General features: G+C 46.9%; 1 protein-coding gene across 1 annotated transcript in view; it reads right to left on the minus strand.

The window, feature by feature from the left end:
- Positions 1–19,149, minus strand: part of MAP1A (microtubule associated protein 1A) — a 59,066-nt gene extending 39,917 nt beyond the window's left edge. Inside the window, exons 1-2 of the mRNA XM_065642227.1 lie at positions 18,943–19,149; positions 14,261–14,362 (exon numbers count right to left, since the gene is read on the minus strand). Coding sequence (XP_065498299.1) covers positions 14,261–14,362; positions 18,943–19,096 — 256 coding nt within the window. The 5' untranslated portion in view covers positions 19,097–19,149. The remainder of the gene's footprint in view (positions 1–14,260; positions 14,363–18,942) is intronic.
- Between the last annotated feature and the right edge of the window lie 680 nt (positions 19,150–19,829).

The raw sequence follows: 19,829 nt of genomic DNA on the forward strand, positions 1-19,829 counted from the left end.
GACGACCTGTCTAGAACTCTCGGTGGAAAGGATAAAGAGGTTTATAAATCAAGGCTGTGAAACTGGAGCAAGCATGAGCAGTACTGACGGACCAGACAGCAGCCGAGAGGAGGGACTGAGGAAATACTGGGGCACAGCGAGAACAGCAGCACGACCCCCCAGCACCCGGAGGCGAGCAAGGACCAGGATCAAACCCCAGGGATTGCTGAGCGACACTGGGATCGAACTCTAGCGTCTTCCTAATAACACTGAGCTCGAGGAAAGACCTCTCCAAAGGTGTTTCCAATAAGCAGCACGTCTCTACCTGAAGAAATGTCCGTCCTTTCCTCACAGTGTGTGGGGTGGCCGTACCTGCTCAGCAGTTTTGCCGGCTCCAGTCCCCGATCAGCACCCGCAGGGCGGCTCCCGACAGAGGCACAACAAACCCACGTCTCACAGACACACGGCAAGAGAAGGTACAAGGAAAGGGGAAAGGAAAGGGGAAAAGGGAAAAGGGGAAAAGGGAAAAGGGAAAAGGGGAAAAGGGAAAAGGGGAAAAGGGAAAAGGGGAAAAAGGAAAGGGGAAAAGGGAAAGGGGAAAGGGGAAAAGGGAAAGGGGAAAAGGGGAAAAGGGGAAAAGGGAAAAGGGGAAAGGGGAAAGGGGAAAAGGGGAAAGGGGAAGGGAAGGGGAAAGGAAGAAATGCAACCAAGGCATTGTGAGAGAAGCTACAAGAGCCAAAATACGGTGCAAGATTCCTCCTCCTGCAGAAGGTACCTTTTTCTTCCAGACATGTTTAACTGCCTCAGAACACATTTTTTTCTCAGAACCAGCCAGTAATGTCTTGTAAGAGGCACCAGCTGCCCTGAGAAGGGTCAGGTTCCTGGGAGCTTGCTGGTGTAACTGTCTCCAAGGCCTGGACAGAGGCAGACAGGCTGCTGACATCCCTGCGGAGGAGAGCGTCGTCCAGGAGCGCCGTTCCACTGGGTGTCCTGTCAGTTGTCCCAGTGACAGACACCATCCTGCTCTAGAGGGGACACCCCAGGACAGTCCTGACACAGTCACAGCAGGATCAGGGACACAGGCAACAGGAACCAGAGGCAGATGTGAGGGGGATCCTGAGGGTCTCTTCCAACCAAAATGATTCTATGAGTCCATATGCCGAGGGAAGGTGGGAGCTCAGCCTGGCAAACCAAAGCAAGGCTGGGAGAGCACAGAGCAGGATCTACAAGTGGCAGCAGTACAGGTGGAATTTCCAAGACCAAATACCGTGGAGAAAGTTGACAATATATTCAGAGAACTGTCATGTTTATGTGACTCTGTATCAAAGAATATGGAGGACTTGCTTAAAAAGAGGCACAGTTTCTAGTAAACCATACCAGTCTCGCTTCATGTTTCTCCTCAGCACGATGTTTAGAACGGGAAACAGAGATGTTGAAATGCGGGCGTTTTTCTGTAAGCAGTGCAAGACAGCTCTGCCGCATTCCTGGCACTGCAGAGCCCAGAGCTGGTCAGGGTCGCGCAGGTTTAACTGGCACTGTAGGGAGGCTGCGCTCACAATGAATCCAAGCCTGAACACGGGCAAAAGATTCTCAGGAAAACTAAAGCCACAGGATCTATTTGCTACCTCATGCAAAGATGCCACAAGAAATAACCACATGCTATGATTACAGAACAGGAACTGTTCTTCCAGACATATTTTGAATTTAAAGAGAGAAAATGTTAGTCCCTCCAAACTAGGGCTAGCAAATTCTTTGTATGCCTGGGATATTACAGTTACCAGCTATTTGCTGCTTATAAGGCCTACTGGTCAAGGAACAGAAAAAAGACACGAAATAAGCAAATGTTCTTCAGCCATGGATCAAACAGGACGTCCATTTCAGGCGCTGCTCCCTCCCGCAGGGTGAGATCAGCACACGCGCTCTTGCAAGGATGCAGCTCAGATGAAACCAGAGATGAAAAACAAATAGAGGAGAGGAAAAAAATAAAATAAAATAAAATAAAATCAATAACCACTTTGAATTATTCATCTCCGTGAAACAGGAATAAAAGTGCAAGCAAATTCCATCTTTAGATCAGTGATCCCAGGAGAACTTTCTTTAAAGGAGTCAAACTGTCTGCTGCAGATTTTCCTGCAGAATCATTAGTGCTCAATAAGATTTCAGAGGCAAAGAGTTAGGATTAGGTCAAAGCCCATCTATTCCCCTACCTGAAGGCAAAGGAACATTGTGAGCAGCCATAACCAGTTTCCACAACAGCTACTGTCAAAGCGAAGGCAGGCAAAATCCAGAACAGGCCTCAGTTTATAAAAATATGAGTAAAACTACTGAGAACAGGTCATCTGAAAGAAAAACATGGCCTTGTCCTATTGTGTTGTTTAGGGATACTTTTCTTGTCTTTTTTTTTTTTTTTTTTAATCTGAGAAATCTAATTAAATCTGAGAAATCTCATCCAGCTTGTCTGTCCTAGAAAGTTCTACAGATAAAGACCAATATCACATATGGGAAAAAAAATAAATCACTGTTTTAAATGGATTCAAAATGCATTCCACCAAATCCATTTAATGAAGGACTGAGAAATCGAAGTCATTGTGCTATTCACAACCTGCTACTTCAAGGACAGAGCAGTGTCGACTTAGCATTTCTTTAAAAAGAAAACAAACAAGAAAACAGGCAGGTCTACCAGGATAGAAAGTACTAAAGAAAACAAAACAACAAAATATGCTTCTTTTAGTGTGTCCTGAGAAAAGGCCCAACCATTCCCCAAGAATCTCATAATTATTTTCCTTTTCTATCAAATTAAAGGGTTAATCTTCTCTCAAGGTCCATTCAAACAGACCCTGACGCCTCAGATCTTTATACAAGGAAGATACTTCAGCAGAACTGGTTCAGACAATGCACCAGCGCCACTTTCCTTGGAGGACTCAAAAGGCTGTCGCAGGACAAACCCACTTATTATTTACTCTTTGCCTCCATATACGCTTCAAGAACTTGAATTCCACGAATTGCCAACAACATTTAACCACAATGTCTGCTTTTAGAAGCAAGAGTAATAATTCAGTAGAGCAAGTTCTAGCTTTAGAATAGCTACCAGTGAATTCCTGACTGCAGTGATTTCAACTCCAGGAGCTTCGATCTCGGAAACTCAAGAAATTGGAAAGTCAGTTATCTGTTAAGATAAAATACAGAAAATATAGGGAAAACCTCACCAAGCATTATTTTTGGCTGTGTTTTGTATGAGGACTAATTTTGAGTAGAAAATAACTGTATCAGTTTATTTGTAGTTAAATAATTATGTCAACACAATCTGGTTTGTGAAGGCTTATTCTCAAATAAGTATGCTTGCATCAGGAGTTGTACCGCTAGCATTGTGCCCACGGCTTTGCCGTTCGGCATCCCAGACCAACAGTCCTGAGTGAGGACTGAAGGAGGGAGAGGGCTGGAGCGCAATCCCAGGTTTTCTGTCACAGCAGCTCTGCTGCCTCCGCAGCAATGAGCCCCACACATGCACCTATGGCCACAGCTCACGCTCTACCACTTGCCCTCAGAACAGCAGGAATCTTTGGCTGCGCTGAACATTTTCCTTCAGCAAACACACATGCCCGTAGTACTGCATTTAGAGGCAGCAGGTCAAAGAATCACGCTTAGATGAAAACAAGAAATGAGCTTGTGATAACCACTGGACCGTGTGGGAACTCTTATATTACCCAGAGAAACCTCATCTGCATGTGTCATTTTCATGCGTGCAGCACAGTCCTGCTCTCCATCACATTTTTTATTATAAGCTATGCCCTGCAATTTTAGGAGCCATTCTATCCCTGAACTCAAGTCATTGACCATCCCAAAGCAAGAATCAGGATCTGGATGACTCATGGTTCTATGGGAAGCCAAGGACAGGCCCAGTGCATTTGTATTGTCAGGCAGAAAGAAAGAACACAGTTCCACATTCTAGGAGAGTGTTAGCTTATATTGGGAAGGTTAAAACAAATGATGGACAGCTGAGAAGCAGATATTTGTTCAAGATATTTCTAGGGGAATCTCATATAACTGTTGTTATCAAGGAATCAATTACCCGCAAGAAAATGCACTCATTGTTACTGGAAACTCATTGATTGGTACCAAAACCGTTGATCTGATTTGTCTACTGGATTAGACAAGTTACAGACAAGAGCAAGAAATTTACACCACACTGGTGCACTGTTGGTTATATTTCAGAAAATGGTATATTCACAGCTGAGAACAGCATTCCTGAGCTCAGCTCAGTGCAGAGAGCTGGCTGTGGATGTACTGCAGGCTGTTCATCTACAGGAACAGGGTGATCAATTATGTGGTCATTACATTTTTCCTTGGTTTTGTGGTGTTTTGGGGTTTTTTTTTGGTTGGTTGGTTGTTCTGGTTTTTTGGTTGTGTTTTTTTGGTCTAGGGTTTTAATTTTTGAAAGGCAGATTCTAAGATTCTGAAAAGATACCAACACAGTGACAAGCATTGTTTGAGGTCAAACCACCCCAAATTAGTCTGATTTATACAGCAGAATGCATTACGAGGTAAGAAGAGAAGACAGCTGCAGGTAGTAAGATTTCTTCCAGAAGAGAACTCAGACCTGGAGATACAGGCAGAATGCAATAAAGTGGCTGGAAACCACAATAAACAAATTCAACCTAGAAGTGAGGCACAGCTTTAACCACAGGTAATCACTGAGACTAATTACCCATGGTTTACAGCAGGCTGCTTGCATTCAAATAAAAACCAGCACACCTTGAAAAGCCTGTGCAACACAAAAATCGTAACACCCCCAAAACCAAACACGAACAATAGCTAAAACTTTTGTTTGCTTTAAAATAAAAGTAGGAGACTGTCTTCAGGCATTGAATTTATTTTCTTTGTGGTGCTTAGTTTTCCAAAGCTTGAACTCGGGAATTGACTCACTTGTTCTGTCGCTGCTTTACGCATGCTAGCACGATGAAGCAAAAAGTAAAAAAATCACAGATGGAATAGGGATCCAGTGTGGATCCTTTGCAGCAGCACATCCGCCCCAGTAAGAAATCAGGAAATACTGATTGCTTCTGCACACAGTCCATCCCCTGAAGTTTCCACATCGAGCAGCAAGGCATTCCACTACACGGCACAGAGTGAAAACAAGTAGGTGCTTCAAAAGAAAGACTCTAGACACAAGCCCTTAATGATACCTGTTAACTCCACTTCAGATTAATGATTTTCTAGCACAATGGCTATTATAATTTCTCAGTATCAAATAGAAGGCATGTCATCTCAGATTCCCCAGGAAAGAAGCAACACCAGACTGGGAGAAGAAAACAGTGCCTCCCTTCTGCAGTGTCATGTCCTTACAGAGGGAGGGAAAAGGCGCATGTTCTAGCAACGCCATGGTTAACAGGGCAAGACAAAGTCCTGGAACACAGCCAGTCAGACTGAGGGACATCTGTTTTCTAAGGAGGTAGGAATTATGGCATTAAAATTACAATAGCACATGACAACAATTAATCTCATGGCAAAATAGGATTAACAGGCTCCTTCCACACTGTTTTTCACCCTTCTGAACCTGCACCTAGCAGAAGAATTTATTTCCTGAAATAGCAGCTGAGATCCCAGGCGAGATCCCTGCGGGGAATCCTACCCAGTCCCCGCCCAGGCGAGATGCAGCAGAGCCCCAGCAGCCCCGTCACCTCGGCCGAGGCTGCGCCGTGCCAGCGAGCGTGTGCGTGCCCCAGACGGGACAGCGGGGACGCAGCCTGTGTCCTGAGGCCTGCCGTCGTGGCAGTGCGGTGTGCGTGCCCCAGACGGGACAGCGGGGACGCGGCCCGTGTCCTGAGGCCTGCCGTCGTGGCAGTGCTGTGCGCGTGCCCCAGACGGGACAGCGGGGACGCGGCCCGTGTCCTGAGGCCTGCCGTCATGGCAGTGCGGTGTGCGTGCCCCAGACGGGACAGCGGGGACGCAGCCCGTGTCCTGAGGCCTGCCGTCGTGGCAGTGCAGTGTGCGTGCCCCAGACGGGACAGCGGGGACGCAGCCCGTGTCCTGAGGCCTGCCGTCGTGGCAGTGCGGTGTGTGTGCCCCAGACGGGACAGCGGGGACGCAGCTCGTGTCCTGAGGCCTGTCGTCGTGGCAGTGCGGTGTGCGTGCCCCAGACGGGACAGCGGGGACGCAGCCCGTGTCCTGAGGCCTGTCGTCGTGGCAGTGCGGTGTGCGTGCCCCAGACGGGACAGCGGGGACGCAGCCCGTGTCCTGAGGCCTGCCGTCGTGGCAGTGCAGTGTGCGTGCCCCAGACGGGACAGCGGGGACGCGGCCCGTGTCCTGAGGCCTGCCATCGTGGCAGTGCGGTGTGTGTGCCCCAGACGGGACAGCGGGGACGCAGCCCGTGTCCCCAGCCCAAGGGTACTGCCATGTCAGCTGTGTGTGCCCTGGGACAGGACGGTGGTGACGCAGCCCGTGTCCCCAGGCTGAGGGTGCCACCGTGGCAGCGGTGTGTGTGCCCCAGGAAGGGACACGGGTCACACAGCCCATTTCTCTTGCATCCCACACATGGACGCCACCCGTTGCTCTGCACTGGGGCGGTGGCAGTGCACATTTGCTGGCTGCAAGCAAAGAGGCTTTTCACTTGGCACAGGGAAGTAGTGCAGACACTGGTGGCCAAACCTTTCCAGATGCCCCCATGAGCTCCAGTGAGGGCTCAGAGCCCTCAGTGCAGAGCAGGGCTGGACTGGACACCCAAAGCGACCCACCCCCAGCTGGACCTGCGCCCAGGTAACCAGGAACAGCTGCTCAGCCTCTCCTCCAGCCCACGCCAACACTAGGGATTCTTTAAAAACAAAGGAAGAGAGTTGAGCAGCCGCATTTGTAGCACAGTAGAGGGAAACAGACTAAGGAATCCGTCAGAAAATTACACACAGCTGTTGAAACTGTCGCATGTTAAAGATTATTTTCCTACTTAATCTTCCTTCCCCTTTGCTCATCTTGTTTGTCTCAGCAAGGTCCAGTTGCCAGGGACTGGAAAAGCCCGCTCTGAGCCACACTAGAGAAGTGTACAGAGCCACAGGGAAATAATGATACACTAATAGTGCATTAACGAGGCTTTCATTAGCAATCTCAAAGCTTGTATTAGGCTGTAATAAGTATTTCAAGTTTCAACTTCTCTGCTAATCATGGAACCACGTGAAGACTCTAAAAGAACCGTGTATTAGAAACAGCTGATTCAGAGGTCACTGCCAGTGCGGCTGCCACGCTCACGATGTACGCGGGCACCAAGAGAAAGCACCTTTGGCGAGTTAAAGAAATGTCACTGCAATGCTAAAAAACAAACACACACACACCCCAAAACAAGACCACAAACAAACACCAACCCTCCCCTATCCCAGGTTATTCCGTCTGCAACTACTGTGATAGACAATATGAAAAAGTTATCAGAGCACAGTTTAAAAAACTGTTCTGCATCATGCAGATCTTCCAGAAACTGTTATCCAGGGACTGAAAGCTGCTGGTTTTATAAGATGGAGAAAATGGTGTCTCCAACAGCCTTTGTTGGTTTTCTGCTGGTATTTCTTTCTTTTGTTCTTAACCAGCTCACCTGGAACTCTTGAACTTTTTTTTTTTTAATAAATAAGTAAATAAACAGCTTACCAAAAAAGTAGAGATAAGAAAATAAGTCCAGACAGTCAATGAAAGAAAATGTTATTTGAGGCAAAAATTGAAATAATTAAAATGGGTTACACACTAAAAGATGGCAGGTGTCTGCTGAGAAAAAAAAAAACCCATGTGCTAAAAACAACGCCTGTAACCCTTGAAACGCCTGGGTTGTCAGAACAATGGAACTGTGTTCACCAGGGTCACACAAGATGCCGCTCTGCGCATGCAGGTGCTGAGCCCCGACAGCCACGGCAGCTTTGGCAAGAAGCCCCGCAGAGCCCGCCTGGCGTGCGGGGGATGCCAAGCTCTGGAACACAGGTAGGAGGGTTTGTTTTGTGGTGATGCCACTCATGAGCAACAGCTGAGGATGGGAACTGGAAATCTTGTATTTATTTTCAAGTATCACAAGAAGTCATTTGAGCACCGTGCCCTAAATAGGGCCCACAATTAGAGACAGGCACTAACATTGAGTATTCATTAAAACAGGGTATCCAGTTTTTTGCTAAAATTCTTAGGTGATAGACCTTGTTCAAAGGTGATGTGTTTTTTTCCATTCTTTAGAAATGCAGCTTCATAAACTCTGTATTATCTCTATGAGGGTAAAGGTGATCTAGGACAGCACTGCAAGCTGTTGTGCTTATGAAGATCACCACATGTTTTGTGTCTATTGAGTAAGGTTTAGCTTAGATAATCAAAATGATTAAGAGGCTTGAACAGTGGCATTACCATAAGAGACTTAAAATCCAGAACTCTTTAATTTGGAAAGGGGAAGGGCTGAGGGTGTGAAATGCAATAAAAATGTACTTTAAAAAAAGCGCTAGTTGATCAGGTCATCACTCGCCAAATCCTGAACTGTTAGAAGCTAGGGAGCACTCAGTAAAGCTCAGTCAACTTAAAACAGAAGAGGAGTTTCTTCTTTAGATAGCAGGCAGTGAATTCTAGGAACTTGCTGCTACACGTGGCCGTGGAGGCAGGTGGCATTTGCAGATTCAAGAGGGATTAAACAACTTTTACTAAAAGGAGTTGCTCGTGGTGTGCCCTTTAACATCTCTAATCCAAGCACTCTGCATAGCGAGGGGGAAAAGGGAGAAGCGATCAGGCACTTGTGCCTCCCTGAATTGCCTCTTGTTGCTACTTCTAGAGCAGAATATCGGGCTGGATAGACTGCTGATCTGATTCAGTACAGCATTTCCTTTGAGCTTGTGTCCTTTTAAAAAAACTCAACAGAATTTTCACCTCACTATTCAGTAGAGGAGCTTAACAGAACCAGAGCTTCTATACGAAGTTGTTTCTTTCACAGGAACGATGCTTCACCTGAGTAGATCCTGCACGTTTTTACTGAACCCTTGGCAGTTTCAAAAGTATAACAAATATGCAAACGTCAGTTGTAGAGGGTTGGTTTAATGCTGACGTGAATTCTGGAGTGAGAGAAGCACCATTTGCCCTTTCAGTCAGTAATGCACACTTGGACAGGACAGCACAAAAGCAAGAAACTGATGTTCAATTAACCTCTGCTTAGCTGGAGTGCAAGAGAGCTCATCGGAGCTCTGGGTTCTTACCTACCCAAGCAGCCTTTTGGGTATCACAGTGAGAACCACGATGAACCTTGTGAACAGAGGAACGTTTTGGAATACACAAAAGGAAAGCCAAGACTAACCCTGATAAGTTCCCAGCCTGGCCTACAAGAAAGGCCCAGTGCGCTGGCTTCAAATGGATAAAATGCAGCCCAATAAAATTGTCAAAGAGAACCCTGAAGGTGTGTTGTTTCCAGAGGAGATCTGTTAAAGATGGCAAAAGCAGCATTTTGAAATAAAGTTGTACACATTATCTTACTAGTTTTTGCTTTTGTGCTATCTCTTGTTTTAAAACTTACCTCTGCAGGTCAGATGGAGCCAGAAATATTCAGTAAATATTTCTGTTCTGTATTTGGAACAAATTATAAATATATTTTAGAGACAATGAAACTATTTCTATTTTAACAGTAATGGTGGTGGGAGACTGAAGCAATCAGACTAAGTCTATACAAACAGATAATTTACGTACAAGATCTCAGAGGCTGACTAAGAAGCTTCCACCCTGAGCTCCACTGCTCTGGCATTTCAGTCCTGGCAGGCTGGAAAACCCACCAGCAGTAAAGATTCAAACAGAATACAAAATGAACGCTAATCAGTGTAGCATTATGGAAAATATGACCTTATTTCTTAATAAAAACCAAATAAGCTTGTCAACATCTCAAAGGTTGTAATGATATAGTATAATTATTATTCTGTAACACATGTCACATAAGCCTACACCAGGACTCATGCTGTTCATATTCATAAACAACCCAAAAAGGAGGAAAGCAGACTAGTGGCAAATCCTATGGATAACACCAAGTTATTAGCATGGCTGAAGATCAATTACTAGGGGAGACTTCACGGTGCTGAGTTTCATTTACCATTTTATTTATCCGTATAAATCGCACATGAAACGACACTAACTATTGCTAACTGGAGCTGACTGTTACCACTGGGGAGAGATCCTGAGGGGAGGAAAGTCGTAGCTCTATTCAGGAGCCAGCTCACGGCTCAGCAGCACTCAGAAAGCGAACAGATATGTTAGAAACAGGAAAACAAGAAAAAAAATCTCATGATACTGTGCAAATACATAGCTCTGCCCCACTTTGAATACTACACAGTTCTGATCTCAGCATCTCAAAAAACTAGAGCTGGAAGACAACCATAAAACATGAAAGATGAGGGGTTTGGAATAGCTTCCCCATAGCTTCCACCGTCAGGTAATCCAGGCCTCTTCAGTCTGGAGAAATAATGAGAAGGCAAATATGCCAAATCTATAACACAACGAGATTGGACAGGAAGTATCCAATGTAGGAACAAACATCAAAATGAGACCAGACAGGAGTGAGAATCCAAGAAAATAAGCAGTTGGTGCTTCTCCCTGCAATGTCACTGAACTGTTCTATTCCTTGTCAGATTTTTTACTTCTAGTAGGGGAAGACGGAAAAACTTTGTGGAAGTTGAGAAGTGCTGAGGGTCACTGAACACACCAAAAACATACTTCTCCATGAGCTGGGATGAGATGAGCCAGCACAGTACAAGGAGGAGCCATTTTATGCACTCACCTTACGCAGATCCATTCTTTGTCACTGTGCTGGCTGTACCTTTTGCTTGAACCAGTACAACTACTCATGCTAACATGCAGCACTCCTACAGAATACATATTTTTACAGAATGCACAAGTAACTGATTAAAGTATGTCTACCCGGCAGAACCTGGTTCTGCTTGCAAGTCCCAGCAGATATTCTTTACCAGTTATCTGGGAGAAAAATCTGAAGGTTTTTGTGGCAGAAGTCAGCTGCAAAGAGCAATGCTTGAGATTGTTGCAGCCGCACGGAGCAACACAGGCTGCACTTACAGCATGGGAAACTGTATTTTGGGAGGCTGCAATTCACGGCACCTTTGAGGTCACGCTCGGTGTGGTTACTGTGAGAGCGAACAGCCCTCCAGCACATCAGCAAGAAGCACAGAAGCTGACAGGCACTTACTTTTATATCTGTCTGGTCAGAAGTGCATTGGCAGACAAATGATGCAGCAAAGTTAATTGCTCAAGGACTAGAAATCACATCTGAAAGTCCAAAGAATCATTATTGCATCTGTGAAAAAAAATGTTAACCATTGAATTTTTTACTATCCAGACATGCAAATTTAGGACATACTAATTCTTTTACTAACAGTTAAGAGCTGAACAAAATCCATCACTGGATGATCTACGTTACAGAAGTCTCTCTAGCAAGAGGCCACAGCTGTGGGTAACATACATTATCGCTGCAATATAATTTTCACAAGCAATTGGTCTTTTGCCCCTTGTCTGGAACAGTTTTTGCTTGAACACACAAACTTGTCATCTGTACTATATGGGAGCTATAATTTGAATAAACAAGGCAGCTTTTTTTACTGCCATGCACTTGATTGATCACTGAAAACTAAGCAGTGTGGTGGAAAACGAATACCGGCACAAGGAGACACTCAAAGTCATTCCAAGTTCCATGAAGATAAGTCACTTGTACAAGTAAAACTATTAACCTATGAGATATTTGTTACTGTAAAGGGAGAATCAAATGCAGACTTTTAGACTAAGATGCGAATAGTGGACTTATGCATTTGCCTTTGCTTATCATGTTTGTAACTTAATACAACCTGATTTATGCCACTAGTAAAACTTCCGTTCTTTAACTGTTACAAAGTTGAATTCACAGAAACACAGAACAGCCCAGGTTGGAAGGGACCTCAAAAGATCATCTGGTCCAACTTTTCATGGGAAAAGGAGCATAGATTATATTATCATAGACTATATACCCTGTCCAATCACATCGTGAAATCCCCCGTGCTGGGGACTCCACCATGTCCCTGGGAAGGTTGTTCCTGTGACTGATTGTTCTCACCGTAAAAAATACTTCCTTACCTTGAGTGGAAACCTCTCCCTGTGCAACTGGCACTCATTGCTCCTTGTGAAAAGAAAGCCCCATCCTCTTTGTCCTGAGAGGCAGTGAGACAGACTCTTCTCCTAGGAGTACTCAGACAGGCAGCTGCCCTCGGGAACTACAGTGCAACCTGGCTACACCCTCAGAGGGCTGCGCAGGTACAGCCGTACCCTCAGCTGGCATTAAATGTGCAACAAGGGCTCAGCAGGATGTGAAGCACATGTGTTAGTCCAACAGGAAAGGCCTCAGGGGCTGTGGCCATCTGCTGGCAAGGCCGCTGGTTATTAGTGTGACACGAACCCTGCTGGCTTTCAGCATAAAACATCAAGTTTGCCAAGAAACATGCAAACCAATACTTGAAAGTGTTTAGTGTCTCTGATAATCCTTTTACAGAAGCAAGAAAATTATCTCAATGATTCATTATTCCAAGCCTTTGTTCCATCAAATTCAACCTGAATGTTGTTCTTAATTGCTTGATTTTCAATTATGTCATTAGTTATTTATAAACAGTTTTCTGAAGACTAACAAAGTACAATTTGAGAGGAAAGATCACTGGGATGGCTGTTGAGTTATTTTAAATCCCCCTGTCGGACAGAAAGCAGCTGCTAATATTCATGCAGAGAGAACTGTTTTCAGAAAAATAAGCTGTTTTCTCTGAACATCAAAACTAACAGAGATCAGAAAGAGTTTGCCCTACAAAGAGGCACCCCAAATGGTTTAATATGATTATGAGCCTTAGTGATACTGCAATATCATAAAAGCAGCACGGACAGAGATTTTATTAGTATTAGCCAGTGCTAGCAGGGAGGCCTGGCTGGCACACTAAATCACTTATCTGTATGTCTGCTGATCTCCTCAAAAAACATCAAAACGTTTGAGAAGCAGGACTGCCCTTCACAGAACCAATGGTCACTCTTCCCAGGTAGACACTAATTCTGCTCTTTATTATAGTTACTACTGATTTGCCCAGTAAACCTGGCAGTTGGTCAACCGACCTGCAATCCCTCAGATCTCTCATGGAACATGCTTCATAGACTGGCATCATATTTCTCACTCTTTGCTCCTCAGGTGCTAAGCAAGGGAAGTGAGGGGGATACGTGTTGCTAATATTAATCCAGATATTTCAACCCTGAATTATAAGAATCCTTGGGCAAACATTAAAACTCATGGTGACTTGCTGGTGCTTAGTCTATTTGTACCATAGACAGTCAGAGTTTGCTTCAAATTTAGACAGATCTTCTGCTGAGTGTTTCAACTGATGTTTCATACACAGTCTTTTAATCCCATAAGTGTATGTACACACACACACTGCTTTGCAAGGAGGAAGACTTTCTGTCCCCATGTTAGAAAATCACAGGAAAGTTAAGAGACTTCTCAGTCAGTGGCATCTTTGAGAAGAGTCCAAGCACCTTCTCTCACAGCTGTGCATTAGAACAGCTTCCCCAACTGGAAAATACATTCAGAAGTTTTGACAAGAGTGGAAAACATACAGTGAGCTGTAAGACAGTTTTATATAACAAAGATTTTGCAACAGTGTCATCTGTGCTTACTATAGCAACTAAACATAAGCTACAGAAAAGTATTATGAACAACCTAAGTTCACACTTTTCGCAAGTTAAGCAAGCACACTTTTTAACTGTTAATGTTGGTTTTATAACACTTATTCATTGTTCTTCTCAGGAAAGGGACATGGGCCTTCAAAAAACAGATTCAGAAAGTCATTTTACTAGTCTTACACACTACTTGCAACACATTTTGTGCATACAAAAGTACATTCTAATGCCCAAAAGAAAGAGACAGACAATAAATAGCTTACAAAGTAAAACTATATTGTGTCACCTGAATAAGGTACAGAAGACAGATTGACAAATTCTAACTTACTAGCTTAATAGGCTTTTAAGCAGCACATGTTTCTATTCACTCTGTTTGCGGTAGTGAGATACATAATTTTAAGCTAAATTTCTTGTATCCAACAGATCCTTAAAATGGTTTTTCCTTCTTTAGTATTCATGTCTGCAAAATCCTGGGCAAACAAGTCACTAATTTAATTTGACATTCTAAAATCACAATCAGCTTTATTCTGTTTTTTTGGGTTTGTTTTGTTGTTTGTTTGTTTTCCAAGCCCAAAAGAAAAGTTAAAAGTTAATGTGGATAAACCAAAAAGCTGACCTTTGACTTCTGAAGAAAACTGAGCCAGGTGTCGGGTGACAAAGAGTCGCAGTTGCTGATTCAGGTCACAGGACAGAGTGTTAATGTTCCAGGAACGAATTCCTGCCCAACAACAGAACAAAAGAAACAAAAGTGAGCTGTTATTACAGTGCTTCAGAAACAGAAGTGCAGATAGAGAAGTTAACAGGACACACAAGGACGAGCGATGCTTTTCCAGGAGAGCACACTACGGATGGAGAAAGTCTTCAGAAGCTCAGGGCCATAGGGCACTTACCTGCCACAAAACATCTGTCCCTGAAGGACACACAGCGAGCAAGTCTTCGTTAACTGGGGCTTCACGCAAGTGAAACTAAAACTACAAAAGATTGAGGCTAAATAAGTGACACCACTGCCTAACCAAGCAAATACCTCATGTTAGTTTTACATCTTCTGTATTATCCAGTATTGGTCTCTAGTAGAGATGGTCAAGCCACTGAACAGCTCAGACACCAGCTTCTCCACTCCTGTAACCTGTGCATCCTCTGAGCCCCCACAACTCGTTGCCTAATCACTCCTTCAGAGCCCCTGATCCCACTGAGACCCTTGGAGTTTGCTCTTTAATCTATATAATCTTTGTAAGCTAATCGCCTTCGTACCACAGCAGGAAGCAGCATCTGCTCCCATTGTAAGTGGCAGCACGCCATGCTGGGGAAGTCACCTTCAGAGCTGGGCGTGCACAGTCCTGCGCTCTGGGTCACACCAGACACCATGATCGTGGCCTCTCCTCATGGTGCGATGCTGCACTTTGGCACCATGAACGAAACCAGGGTATCATCACGAATCATGCTCCAGCCTCTCGCGCTGCTGCCTGCTGAGTAGATATGCTGAAGGACAATGCCACAGACTTCTACAAGTGAACTGAAACAAGAATTTCAGCCCCAGTGTTTACTGATGGTGTCCTCACTGAGAGTTCTTCCACCACCTTCTGGAGACACATCCTGTCTTGCATAAAACATGAAGTTTTGTTGTATCGGCAATCTGCCTTCTTTCAAGTGAAGCATGTTGGTTTTTCATGGCGATATTCTCAGTTACTGCAGTTCCAGTTCTCCAGCACAGTAACTCCACGTTGTGCTGGCCACTGGTGGGAAACCAGATCTCGAGCACACAAGCTCCAGATTTCTACACGTAACCAAGACAAAGTTAGTGACCATTGCCTCACACAGTTCAGAAGTCTCAAGGCCTGCAGAATCTACAGGAGCTCAAAAGTTTGCTCTTAGTTTCTTCTTCTGCTGACAGCTGACACAGAGTAATATAGTTTATTTATTACCCGACAGTCTGCACTGCAGAGTGCATAAAAACCCCTCACTAAACCCTATGAACATCACAAAATAACAAACCGAACACCACCACACCACAACCCCACCACCACCTTCCATGTCACAGAACATCTATTCCTTTCAGTTTGAGCAGGGGATAGGAACAAATGAAATGTAATAAAGGACAGGGAGCAAGAAGGTGAGCATAATGTTTTCCTGTGATACACTCTGGAAAGTGTGATTGTATAAACAAACGTCCAATCCAAGTGCATCTCGGTGCAGCACAGATGAGCACTCTGACCCGGGTAGAACAGGGTGCCACTGCAGGGCGAGTCCTGCTGCCTCGGGTGCTGTGTCACTGTGGCGTCTGTCCCGCTGCAGCACGGACGCTGTGTGAGCTTCCGCTGCACCCACTGGATGCAGGAGGAGGAGATCCTTTTTCAGAGCAAGGCAAGAGTGAAACTATCGTCTCACCCATCATCCTACTTGCAACAATTTATTCAATCTTTTTTCCCCTCCAGGTAAACCGAAGTTACTCCCAATCTCTCCCCACTTGGACAATTTCAGTTTCTCACACCATGGCACAGGAGCCAGGGCTGTCTGTGCTGACTGGGATCCTGTACCTCTCCGCACAGGACTGCAGACTACACCACAATAAGGTTCCTAAATATTCATGCTATTTGCACATGCATGGCTCGGTGGGGGACCATGTGAACCATCAGTTTTCCATCTCTTTCCTTGTGCCCTTGCGAACTTTATTTCCTGCTGAGGTAATTTGCTTGTGAGATTTGGCATTTCCCCCTCATACCAGGCCAAGTCTTCCAGATATTGTTTCAAAACTCGACAAAAGTCACACAGAAACAGAAAAATAAGATCAGTACTTATTAGACAGCATTTCTGAATAAGTGTTGTTCAAGCGTCCCACAGATACGTAATGCCACTGCCTCAGCAGCACCAGATATTGGAACAAGCTGGTTCCCATATGTCCTATATTCAGTATTCTATTCTTCTGAACCAAGGTATAGGAAGAAGTCGGGGAAAGCAGACTTTTGGATCAGCCAGAGGAAGGGATTTATTTACAGAAAAATCCTCTTAGTGGTGGTTTCTTCTTTTTTGCTTTGGTCTTTGTTTTGGTTTTTGTTGTTGTTTGGGTTTTTTTGCTGGTTAGGGGAGGCAGTTGCGCAGACAGGGTGCCACAGCCAACACAACAAAACCCAGCTATTTCATCCTTTAGAAAACCCAATCTAGACATTATACAGATATATAGAACATTATAATATGCTGTCTGTTGACAGATGTCAAGACCCTGCTGTTATTTTAACTATTCTTGGGGTTTGTATCCACTTTCCAATTTGTAGATCTTGGTCTATTTCAATAGAGGTCATTCTGCCATTTCACAGTGGGGAAACTCCTCTGTGAACCTGGAGGAGATCCTGCTCCAAGTCAGAGAGAGGCGAGTCTGAACTCCGGGTTCCAGCTCCCTCAGCTGTTCACTTCCACTGCTACCAACTCACCAGTCCTGCTGAAATCGCTCTCATGCAAAGAAGTGTCTGCGCTTGGCAGAATTTCAGTAGGTTTCTGGTCAGACAAAACTAACTGTAGAACTTACTACTGCTGTGGCAATTACAATTTATGTTGCAAAGTTGGCATTTCATTTTTCTCTCCAATGGGGATTCCAGGTCATTGGCATATGACCATAAAATCAAAGAGCAAAATCCATTAGTTTACAGTCTGATCTGTCACTATTTCAAAGATTCAGAGAATGGGTAAAGATCCAGGTTGGCATACAGTTCAGTGAAGGGCCAAGCAAAGACGATGTTCCTGCTGTGCAGAAAGCAGAAGAAGCCCCTTTGAAGAGGGGCTTTTAGAGGCTAGACGGTCACAGTCTGACCTGCTCCTACTGGATAAAGCCAACCCTTGAAAAGGGAATGAAACATTGCTCTCACAGTAGCTGGTAAGTGGTCTGCCAGCAGAGATGGATGGAAAATATCCTGAAGTGGAGAAATTGGACAAGATTTGACATTTTTACATGCACCCCCCCCTCTTAAACTGCACTGTCCATCTGTCCCTCAGTGCTGTTGATGCTTGAGAGGAAAACAGTCCCAGAAGTATCTCCGAATAACTGTTTGGCCAATAGTCACAGCTGTTATCACTGGCATCTTTTAAACCAATGTGTCTTGGAAATGAGGGGCAGGAGGGGAAGAAGTACATGCAAAGCCAAAAGGCTGTTAATTTATTTCTCAGAGATGTACTAAGCTGCTCATTAGAGCCTTCCTTTAAGGTCCCGATGTAGCTGACATCCTCTCCTTTCTCCTTTTCTCAGGATCCATCAGAAACCATCACAAAGCCAGAACTACTATCTCACCACCTCCTTCCCCCTCACCTTTAGACAACACTGCATCACATACTAGACTAAGTCATTGCCAAGGTCTCTGGGTGCTACCACAGCATGGATAACAAAGGGGTGAAGTGTTGCGGCAGTCCTGTCTTGCTCTGCCCCATTCCTGAAGCAGTTCCCTGCCGTGACTTATCCTCCCTCAGCTCCTCTGGTCCACACCGCTGCTCCTTAGACAGCGAGAGGCCACAGCACAACAGGCCCTGTGTGCAGCTGTCCCCTTGCACCGCAGTGAACACTTGAGCAAGACAAATCCTCCAAATGGTAAGATAGAAGTCTGGGGTGAGATGGAAAGAAAATGTAATCCACTGACACACTAATAAAATAGAAATTTGGAGAACTTGGAACCACAAAATGTCATCAAGCTTTAAGAAATTAAAAACCAGCGTTAACTGGATTTCAGTAATGCAAATAGGAATGCTCAGGGGGAGAAAAGGGATACAGCAATGGATGGCCTGAACGCCTGCGCACACCGGCCGGCGGGACCAGAGCCAGAGCCGTTACTGATGCATCTGTCACCGGCCGCTCCGCGCTGGAGCCGACACTCGGGTCACCGCCAGCCCTGCGGCTGCGACGCCGGCGCGGCCGCCACGCCCAGCGCGGCAGGGCTGCCCTGCCCGGCCCGGCCGCCTCCTCGGCTCCCTCCGCCCGGCGGCCCCGGCAGAGCACCGGCCCCCGCCCCGGGGCCTCCCCGCCCGCACCGCCGGGAGAAGGAGGTGAACCCTGCGGCGGGGCGGCGGTGCCGCAAGGCAGGGCAGGCACCGGCAGCTCCGCCCCGGGCCGGCGACACCGCGGCGGCCGCGGGCGGCCCCGCATCCCCACGGCGCTCGTCGGCAGCGACGGCCCGCGCCCGCTCCTCACCGCGCTCCGGGCGCCCCGCTCCTCACCGCGCTCCGGGGCGCCCCGCCCCGCCCCGCGCTCCGGGCCCCCCGCTCCTCACCGCGCTCCGGGCGCCCCGCACCGCCCCGCGCTCCGGGCCCCCCGCTCCTCACCGCGCTCCAGGGCGCCCCGCACCGCCCCGCGCTCCGGCTCCGTCCCGACCTCGCCGATCACCACCAGCAGCGCGTGCCGCCGCGGCTCCCGCCGCCCGCCCGGCAGCCAGGGCGCTGCTGTCTCCATAGCGACCGGCCCGGCCGCGGTCTCCATGGCAACCCCGGCAGCCGCTGCTGCAGCGCGCGGTGACTGGCGCGCGGCTCTTAAAGAGCCCGGAGCGCCTCCCCGATTGGTGGAGCTGGCACGTGGGCCTGCGCTACTGCGGAGGAGCGGGGGCGTGGCCTTGGGTGGGCGTGGCCCTCTGCCTGCGCGCGCCCGCTCGCGGGCTGCGGCCGGGCCCGGGGAGCCCGCGCGGGGCGGCGGCCCCGGGAGGCCCCGGGAGGCCTCGGTTCTCTCCCGGTTCTCTCCCGGCTCAGGCCCGTCCGCAGGCCCGAGCGCGGCCCCGTCCCTGCCGCTGAGCTGCGGCTGGCGCTGGGCAGCGGGCTCCCTGCGCGGCGGGGCGCGGCTGCGCGCCCGTCCGCCGGGCTCACGGCGGAGCTCAGTTCACCTTTGTGGCTCGGGTGAGTGAGGTACTTAAACACGGAAATCCGCGGAGAGTTTTAACCGCTTGGTGTTGAGTTGTTGCTATATCCACCACAAAACCGTGGCAGCCAGCAGCGCTGAGCAGCACCGAGGTCCACAGTCCTGCTTCCTGCTCCATGGCTGGGCAGTGAGCAGGTCAGGTCTTCATCTCTGCCCGGTGCTGCTTCCTGTTCAATTAAAGACAAGGGTAACCGTCTCCAGCGGTAAGAGATGAGATTTCCTAGAGTCCAGAAACATGAGATACACGAAAATCCCTCTGAACTTTGCTGGCCACCAGTGTAAAAACGGCTGTGAGCTGTCAGCT

Source organism: Caloenas nicobarica, chromosome 10 (genome assembly GCF_036013445.1).
Source record: "Caloenas nicobarica isolate bCalNic1 chromosome 10, bCalNic1.hap1, whole genome shotgun sequence".
NCBI classification, from domain to species: domain Eukaryota; kingdom Metazoa; phylum Chordata; class Aves; order Columbiformes; family Columbidae; genus Caloenas; species Caloenas nicobarica.